The 10,368-nt window shown below is 40.4% G+C and overlaps 1 protein-coding gene across 1 annotated transcript; it reads right to left on the bottom strand.

Moving 5' to 3' along the window:
• Positions 1-2,392: 2,392 nt before the first annotated feature.
• On the bottom strand, positions 2,393-2,869 carry LOC145982546 (protein GVQW3-like). The gene has a single exon (XM_083116002.1). It carries the CDS (start codon positions 2,867-2,869, stop codon positions 2,393-2,395), a length of 477 nt encoding a protein of 158 aa, XP_082972128.1.
• Positions 2,870-10,368: the final 7,499 nt, after the last annotated feature.

Raw genomic sequence — 10,368 nt, 5'->3', positions numbered from 1 at the left:
TAGTGGTGTAAATTTTTTCGGGAAACGTTGCATTTCGATGTATCAACATAATTCACCGGATGCTTTTATTTTCACAGCCTCTGAACTACATTTATTGATGTGTAATCTTTTCAATGCTGCCCCGGCATACGGCACACTTGTCCAATTGGGAAGCACAGAATCCGCAGGAAACAAAATGTCGACACGGAAGAATTACAACACTACATGGATTCTCAAAACATATTTTGCACACTGTCACGGAATCCACACTAGGTTTATCGGATGTTTTCTCAACAGTCTCTATACTGTCACAATACTTGCAGCTCTTGGAGTTACGATGTAACGCCGCAACACTCTGTATGAAAGGACACTGGGGTATCAACATGTAATGTCCTAGAATAGGACAATCTTTGGATGTCCAATCGAAAAGTCCGCACGAAAAATGAAAACACAATACCCTGTCGCTAAAGCCTGAATAGTAAAATCCTGCAGTCACTAATTCTTCCGGAGTCTGACGTAATCCTATAGGCCACTTTCTGTATGTTCTGTATCTGGAATTCACTGATAGGTAATCGATAACATACGGCTCGGTGCGAGTCCAGCAATCGTGGTGAGTAAACACTCTCATACGAGGTAAAAACGAATTAAATCGGTTTCTGTAGGTGACAGGTTATTTGGCATCGGGAATGAAGGTTCAACCAGAATATTCTCAAAATCAGATACTGTAGGTGACGGGGTCCTCAATATCGGCGATAAAGGTTCAGCCAGAATATCCTCAGGATCGTCGGGGAACAGCCGTCTGCGAACACGGAAACCTTCGGGAGGAACCACAGGGAAACAAGGATGGCCTTCTAAGTTAATTAACAATGGACGATAACAGCCAGAACACCACACGGAATTTCTGTCTGCCAACAAAGAAAGCCACTCTTTCACTCTCTTCTTCAAAGCTTCGCCCAACTCTTCCTTCCTGCGACGTAGTTCGCAGATACGCCCGTGACTCGGAAATCCTGTTCTCTCGTCACCTCTTCTTTTCCTCTCTTCTATCTCCTTCAAAGACTCGCAGCGACGGTGAATTCTTTTTCCTAATCCGTTAACCACGTGACATCCACACCAGGGAGATTCAGGTATCGCTACATACATAAACGGGAAATAACTCAGAAACCGATCCAGGGCCGTTCGATCACTGTCCAGATCGCCGCAAGACCGAACAAGTTCCCAGAACTCTTCGTAGCTGATCTCGTAGAAATTCACACCATTATCAGACAAACGTGTACCGCTTACATCCATCCTCACATGATACTATTATCCTCTATCCTTTCTATTTATACCCTTTTCCCCCTACGTCACCATTTCCGTTAAACAAAATTCAAACTACAAGGCTACGCCCAAAACATGTTCGGGCATGTTCCATTCAGACAGAAAACCGTTATACCCACTCCCTGGAATTTCAGACTCATCAACGGTCTCAAACAGGAAACGCCCCCCAAAAATAACCATCCAGCTCATCAACAACCGGAAACCCATATCAATCCCTCATTAACAACAGGAAACACTTCCCGCAATCTCAAACTTATCAAAGACCTCAAACCGCAAACGCCCCCCAAAACCGTCAATCAACTCCCGACCGGAAACACTTATCAATCTCCTCATTAACAACAGGAAACCCATATCATTATGCCCCGCCTTTGTTTCCCAACAACCAATCAAAACACTCAAAACCCCCACCCTTGCTTGCCCACACAGCTTGGTCATCAATTGATCTTTGATCGATCTTTTCCAATCAATTGATTCATCGACCTCAACGGGGGTGCATAACTACTTTCGTCCATGGTCTCAGCTAAGGTAGCCAGACAGTATGTCTGTAGGGCCACCCCGATGGTGGAAATCTCGGTGCCTTGTAAGCAAGGGGTCCTGTGTTCCATCGAGACACGTAGTGTTATAATTCAACATTAAACTCTAGGTCCACCATGACTAACCTATTTGTACATAAAGTGGATTTATAATAAAATCTCAAATCAATTTAACTGATACTTCTAAGCTTTTAGGCCCAAAACATTAACAAATTATAGGATATATATTTTTCGTATCTCCTTTTCGCTATTAAATTTTACAGTGATTTTATACTTCTTTTTTTAAATCCTGCAATATTGTATATTTCCCAGTGTTGAAATTTTTCTATACATATATTAATGCTGGACTAAGAAGGCCTCAATTTCCAAACAAGTTTTGCAATCAAGGGGTCCAGTAGAGACAGTAGAGACACATATTGGTTAGGATCCCATTCAGTCCCGATTAGTCTATCTGTTCACAAATCAGACTTGCAACAACCCATTATCTCTTTACCTTAACATCCAGGAAAAGTAACTTGTCGATCTGAATTCTAATTTGCTAATTCTACACATGTTTACATAGACTAATCTGCCCAAAAAACCTCTTCACCAGCACGAAATCGAGCCAAAATGGCCTCCGATGACTTCACTCTCTGCCGTTTCTGATCACTGTTCAAGCATTTCGGAACCCATTGGGCAGAAAGTTTCCTCATGTCCAGTACATCATGTATGATGAATGCTACACGTTCCCGGGAGATGTTCATTATCTCGGCAATCTTTTTGGCTGATATTCGCCGATCCATAAGAATCACGTCATGAACAGCATCACATTTTGCCGGATCCGTCACTGATGAAGGGAAAGCACTGCGGACCAAATCTTCGACGCTGAAATGTCCAGTCCTGAATCGAGCTCTCCAGGTTTTCATGGTGCTGTATGAAGGACACTTATCTTCCAGTGTTTGTGACATCTCATCATGAATGTCCTTCGCAGACTTTCCTTGGAGGAACAGAAACTTGATCATACCCCGAACCTCCGTGAAACTGACTTGTGCCTCCGCCATGACTACTTCAAACCCGAAAAATAGAAAGAAGCTATTACGGGAGAAATATTATTTTTGCACCATAACATACTCATATTACACACTTTCAAATGAGATATGAATCGCGAATGGGAAACGATGAGAAAAGAGCAAAGCCAGGAACTTATCAGCACCCCCTCGTAGACTAATTCATCTTGAACAAGATATTATAGGATTTAATATCTTTATTAGCTTAATATTAACGTGATGCAAATGTCTTTAATTTTTGTCGCATAATTTGTCAGTGTTGTTGTCTTTTGGTTTCAATTATATAATATTATATTAAAAAATATTATATTATATAAATATATGTAAGATATAAAATATACCTGATACTGTTTCAATACAAATGTTCAACTATTTCACAAGGTTTGATAAGTATCCATTTTCAGCACATGGCTCTAGTCATCTGCAGTGCTGATGAAGTGCTTTAATATCTGATTGAACATTAATGCATCTTACAAAGTGCTTGAATAAATTATGAACCAATCAGATACTCAGTGTTAACCGAGTGCATTATAACTCAGGCAAACGGGGTTTCAAAAACATTGCTTAGGTCACTTTCACAATTAGTCTTAATATGGTTGGTAAAATGTTAGGTAAGTTTCATCCAAGCATCATTATTCCCACACCAGGGTGCGAAGTCCCGGAGGGACAGGGGAATTAGCCCCACCAACGATCTGGTCCTAACTCCCCCCACCAAACTTTTCCTTGAGAGAGAGTTTTTGTTCTAACAACAAAGATAAACAGTTTTGAAGTCGAATATACTGTACTGGAAGAATATCGAAAACGCACACAAAGAATGAATAACAAAGAGCCTCATCTCTCAGAACACCGAACCCAGCAATCGTCAGAACACAGAAATTAGTTCGACTTGTTATTTCTTCTCCATTTCTCATCTTTCGTCAACTACCGCAAAGTACATAAACAAAACGCGTAATAGCATTTAGATGTGAATTTTGTGTAGGAAACTATTATCTTCTTAGTTTACTTCTCGATTTGATTTGGTTTGATTTATTTTACTTCGCTTCTTGTGCCACTTTTGGCTAATTTTCGAAGATGGGGATGAGTGATGATATGATGAAATTGATGAATAGACATCACAAACGTCCATGAACAATCCAGGATTCGAACCCGGGACCCCTAGTTTACCTCTCGAGATTTACATCTCAGTATACCGAAATCAGCATATCTCTAAAAAAAAATTCAAGAAATTTTCATGTATAATTCACGCATCTGAACATTTTAAATAATTAAGTAGCTTCTGGACATAAGATTCACTAGTTAGGACTCAGAAAGGGATTGATTGGTTTTATTGATTTGGTTTATTTTACTTCGCTTTCCTGCCACTTTTGGCAAATCGCGAAGACGGGGGTGATTCATGAAATTGATTAAGAGACACTCACAAAGAACACCCATGTCAAGTTATTTTTAGAAGGAAACGCCTAAGTGTTGGTTTCCCCTGTCAATATCTTTCAAATCCCTCATGTGTCAGTTTTACACAGTTCTCAATTGTCACATTCAGGACAATAATAAACATCCGAGGTCGGCTACATAAAGAGAGATCACAATCAGTATTACATGTGAGGTTCCATTACGTCTCTTACTTATCTAATTTATTACTTGTTTATTACATTTTCGGGTTAAGTAAGTTTGTAGGTGTGTGATATCCTCTTGATGTTGCCAAAACTTGCACGTCAGTATAATCGGCATTAGAGAGAAGTAAATTCTGAACTTTTAAGTTTTATTCTCAGTGTTTATCGAGACATGCTCAAACTTTGAAAAGTTTAAGTGAAAGAATGACAGAAAGAGGCATTCATGCAAGTACACCAAGGAAACGTTTCTCACAAATTTATCAGGAAACTACTATTTTTAACGTTATCACACAGAAGGTCCTTAAGAGGTAAGAACAAGTTTTATGGTAGAAGCAAGAAAATATGCATCAGTTTTAACAGCACTTGAAAATGAGGTATTCTAGCTTGAATTGAGGAAGTGTTCTTGTGTGTCCTTCAACTCATATCCATATCGCAACAAAGAATATTATACTGTCCTATACTCCTAGTAGCTTATTTATTTAAGGTTAGTATGGTACACGACAGTGCGTCATGGTGTACTTGCATGAATGCCTCTTTCTGTCATTCTATCACTTAAACTTTTCAAAGATTGAGCATGTCTCGATAAACACTGAGAATAAAACTTAAAAGTTCAGAATTTACTTCTCTCTAATGCCGATTATACTGACGTGCAAGTTTTGGCAACATCAAGAGGATATCACACACCTACAAACTTACTTAACCTGAAAATGTAATAAACAAGTAATAAATTAGATAAGTAAGAGACGTAATGGAACCTCACATGTAATACTGATTGTGATCTCTCTTTATGTAGCCGACCTCGGATGTTTATTATTGTCCTGAATGTGACAATTGAGAACTGTGTAAAACTGACACATGAGGGATTTGAAAGACATTGACAGGGAGTAGTGTAATTGATGCTACTACTGGGTCGATAAAGTATGAACCCCCCTCAGGCAGATTTGGCTACACTTAAAACTAGCTCAACATGCCCATATGAGCTTTTTGCTCAAGTGTGGTACTCTGTCTAATCCAAGATTTTTGTAAAAATGCCCTCGGGAATTTCCCGGGAAAGTATGACCCCCCTCAGATTGATTTGGCTACACTTACAAAAGCTGCATCTGTGAGATTGTTGTCCATAAATTTGTTAAAAATATGCCCCTCTTGATATTTTTTTTGGCTACACTTAAAACTAGGCCAAACGTATTAACACACACACACACAAACACACACACATACGTGTAAACGTGGTCTTATAAGGCCCGAGTGAGTGTACATATGTTGTTGGAACCACTATAATTTGAGAAATTAGCATAGTCAAGTTCATTTTAAAATGTCGAGACCATGCATGTGATTACAAATACCACCGTGGTTTTTGAAAATTATCATTTATGCAGTTTTCCTCACGAAAAAATGGTTACTATTCTTGTTGGAACCTGGTACCAATATCACCTGTCTAATTTACGTGTTGTAATTTTTAATACAATTGCATCCGTTGTGGGTACCATTCAATATTGCAAAACCCGTCCAACCAATCACAATTCTTGTAGGTCACATGATTTCCTCCTGTGTGTAAGCACCTACGTGCCATACCGAATTGGGCAATAGTTGTGAAATGCGCTTTACGGCGTCAATTGAGAGCGCGTAGCTTCCACGTATCTGTCTCGGCGTAGAGCATTAGGAAGGGGAGGGGGGGAAGAAGAGTTCCTCTCGCGGGAAGGGTGCAGTTGAGGAAGGGCGCGGTCAGACTGCTGCGCAGTCAGTGGCGTACTTAAGGAGTTTTTGCCTCACTGTGGAATTGAGATAATAATCACATTAACCCTAATCGCTTACTCTTAATTTTTACTTTGCATACTTTTTTGTGTTGTTTGAAGGTTTCAGAAATCAAAGCAGACTTGTGCGGCCTATCATGCCGCAACGGTGTGAACTTTATTGGCACGCTACCAAGCGAAACGCAATAGGTAACAAGCGACAAGAGATACGTATCGCTTGGAATTGAACCCTCAGTAATCAATTCGACCTTTCGCATCGATGCGACAGGGAAAGCTGCACATGTCGCTTTTGACTCGATGCATTAGGTTTTTCGCGCATTAGCGGTGAATTTCTTTCTTTATATTGAAGTCGCCAGTGTTCATAAGCGTCCGAAGGGGGGGCGTGCCCCCCCTGGAAAATGAAGATCAACCAAAAATTATATATTTCACACATATAATTTCATTTCAGCCACAATAATATGTGTTAATTAATGCACGAACATGATAATTTCTAATTTAAGCAATATTTTTTGAGAGAACATTGGGGAAAATGTGGCTTAGTTGCCCCCTGGAAAAAAATACCTTCCTTGCGTGTCGCTCTGATTGGCCAGTTTTGTTAATACCGTGCATCATGTCGCTTCGTACTTTTGTTCGCGCATGCGCGGTGAATGTTTTACCTTATATTGAATAGTCTAATGTCGCTTGTCGCTTCTATCTGAAGTCTCCTTGAAGGGGGTCAGGGGAATAATTCTGACGGAGGCGACAAGCGACAGTGTGCTTCCACATCGACAAGAGACACAGGTCCCTTTTGTCTTGTAGACTAAAATATTCACCGCCCGTGCACGACAACAAGTGGAGGCGTCACGATGCACAACATTGGTAAAGTAGCCAGTTTGAGTAACACAACCAAGGGACATGCAATATTTGCAGCTTACCGTGCTGTCAGTTCGAAACGTTGCATTGATTACCGAGGCTTGTCGCTTGTCGCGTTAAGCTTCGGTCTGGAATCTGCTTAAACGGCAGGCGACTAGCGACATGGAGATTTTATACCAAAGCGACAAGCGACATTAGACTATTCAATATAAAGTAAAACATTCACCGCGCATGCGCGAACAAAAGTACGAAGCGACATGATGCACGGTATTAACAAAACTGGCCAATGAGAGCGACACGCAAGCTACAAGCGACACTTGCATCCTTTCGTGTCGCTTCTGTTCGAAAGGTTCAATTCATTACTGCTGGTACGCTTCCAAGGGACACGTGGTGGTTGTCGCTTTCGTGTGTAATCTCCCTTACAAAGCATAAAAGCTGCAAACGACAGACGACAAGTGAGGCGACAAGCGACACGGAGAATTCACACAGAAGTTCAAGCGGCAAGCGGCACTAGCACAGTTAGTTTAAATTCAAACATTCACCGCGCATGAGCTAACAAGAGCACGAGGTGACAGGATGCACGGTATTGAGAAAACTGCCTAATCAGAGCGACACGTGCAGCTTGTCCTATCGCTTTGATACGAAAGGTTGCATTTATTTCTGAATGCTGGTTTGCAAGTGAAGCGTGTCATGTGCAGCTCCTCCCTGAAAGCTACACCAAGCCATTGTTTTATTGAATTCTCCTCAGGAAAGGAAGAGAATGCTTATACAAATACAGTCTCCGTAGATCATTTGCGAAGCCACTCATTATATTTGAAACTCTATTTTCTGTGCACACTCGGCGTGCACTATAATCTACTGAAGCGGCCCTAACAAATTATTCGCTGGAACTAGGATCTAACTTTCCTCATCGTTGTGAAGGGTCACTCGCAATAGAATTGTTACGATTTTATCTCTCCGGTTGAGAACAGAATTTGGAGACTATAGTCCACAAAAAATTTACTTCTGTTGGAGTTATTAAATTGGGGGAGGAGGGTGGTGCTTCAGATGGCTGTTCCATGTAGACTGTAGATTTGAACAAAAGGAGCAAAGGAAAAGTAACTTATTTAATTTCTTTGTAAAATGAATTAAGTGTTAATTTACCAGAAGTCCAGTACAGTAAAACTATTCAAGCATATAATGGTGTGAGTCTTAATGGACATTTTAATTAAACCTTTCTTCACAAACTGATTCAATATAGAACAGGGCAGTGGTTCCCAAAGTGTGCTCCTTGGCGCCCCAGGGTGCGATAATTTCACTGAAATGCCACTTACTTGTTAGTCTACAGATGGTTTTAGATATGATTGTTCCAAACATTTGCTTATTTAGTCCTTTTTACATAAACAATGTTTCTGATTTTGAAATATGTGCTTATTTTTTTAACATAAGGCAAGCAATCTAACAACACTAACTTAGCGTTGCAAGTTTTAGATAGGCCTATGCCTACATTCTGACTTGGGCGCCGCGGAAAAAATTTAAAACTACAAAGTTTGGGATCCCCTGAGATAGGGCATAATTGTAATAATGAATGATTGACGTATGAACTTGATGTGAAGCGTACAGAAATGTTTGTTTCGCGAATGGAGCGAACAATAAAACGTTTTATAAATCTCATTCCTTGCAACCACCCAATCACAGTAACTGTTCATCACCTGACCTCTACTTCCACGTCACCCATGAAGTTTGCTGGTGTATCTTTGCGTCCTAGCACAAGCATTTCGTTTTCGCGCCTTTTTTACCGGACGCCCGGTCCTTTCTTACTTCGGTAGTTCTTCTCGCAGTCAAGTAGGAGGGGTACGAGTTCCACCTAAGGCCTCCCCGATGGCCCTGTCGACCTCCTTGGCAGAGTGATTAGCGCAGCGCGCTACGACGCCAGGGGTTCCGGGTTCGAGTCCCGGGTAAGGCACGGGTATTTGTGTTTGTCCAAATGAGAAAAACTGTAAATTGAGAATAACCGAGAAATGAAAATCTTGAGAATATAGTGGAAAACGGGGGATACTACCGGTTAGGGGTATTCCTTTTAGAAAAAATGGCGTAGTGATTGCTTCGTCGCCTTGTAATCAAGGAGTCCCGGGTTCGATACTCGGTGGAGGCATTTCGTGGTTTGGATTCCACTTTAAACTGTAGGTCCAGTCCCGATTAGCCTTACTGTGCATAAAGCGGACTTAAAACACCAACTTAAACAAACGAGTTCCACTTGCACCAAAAGCAAGCATACAGTCAAGAAGTTTTAATATCGTATGTCTTCATGTCGTTACCCAGTCTCAAACGCAGGATAAAAAATAACCCATTTTACCACCTTGCTTCCTCCATAACACAAACACTTCACTCTTGCAATACGAAACCATGATTAAGAAAGAGAAATGAACCAATGTTCTCGAGGCCGAGTTGGGAGAAGTATATTATTGGTAAATAATCATATCGTAGTCACGGACACTTCTGTGTTGTAGCAATACTATTGACTTTCAATGGAATCATTACTACCCAGAAGTGTCGATGACTGTACAACCCTAAACTGATGTTGCGTTACATTTTTTTGGAATGTCGATTAAAATACTTTCATAACATTAAAACAAGTGGCTACACCAAAGTGAGGTAGAGGCGAACACACCATTATTCTGCACTGTTATCTCAAGAGTCCGATATTAGCAACAGAGGGAGACATTTCGTAGTAACAATAAATGTTTTCAATTCACTACTTATAAAAAGTATATGGTGTCGTCTTGGCAGAACGAACTGACCTGACTACAAAAGCACAAGAAGCTAACTGTCTCGATTATTGCGATCATACGGTCTAGTTTTATTATTGTGTGTAGTTTTACAAACTAACCTTGAAAGAGACAGTTTGGATTGATGTACACCCGAAACATTTCCAACCAATGGCAGCACAAAACATGTCGCTACTAATACACAGCGACGTAGTGCAACAAGCCAATTTTATCTCTATTTTATGGTGATATTTTAAGACTTTAGATTTCAATGTCATTGGAAAGGTGTAGAGTTCTTAACACAAAAAAATACTAATAAATAATATGAATGTGAAACATGCAAGGGTAAAGTAAAGTGCATTACAGAGTTGCATGGATGTAGTTGTAAGGGGCCACATATTATATCTCACTTAATGTCCCACTATTTTGGAACATTTCTTGATTTAGGGCAATTATTTGGAAAATATTGACCGACTACGAAGCTGCTATGCCTGCAGTCATCTGTAGGAGACAGAAAATCTCAGTCCGGATACGAG

This window comes from Lepisma saccharinum, chromosome 2 (assembly GCF_977018435.1).
Source record: "Lepisma saccharinum chromosome 2, izLepSacc3.1, whole genome shotgun sequence".
Classification (NCBI taxonomy): domain Eukaryota; kingdom Metazoa; phylum Arthropoda; class Insecta; order Zygentoma; family Lepismatidae; genus Lepisma; species Lepisma saccharinum.
This window is presented reverse-complemented; position numbering and strand designations above follow the sequence as displayed.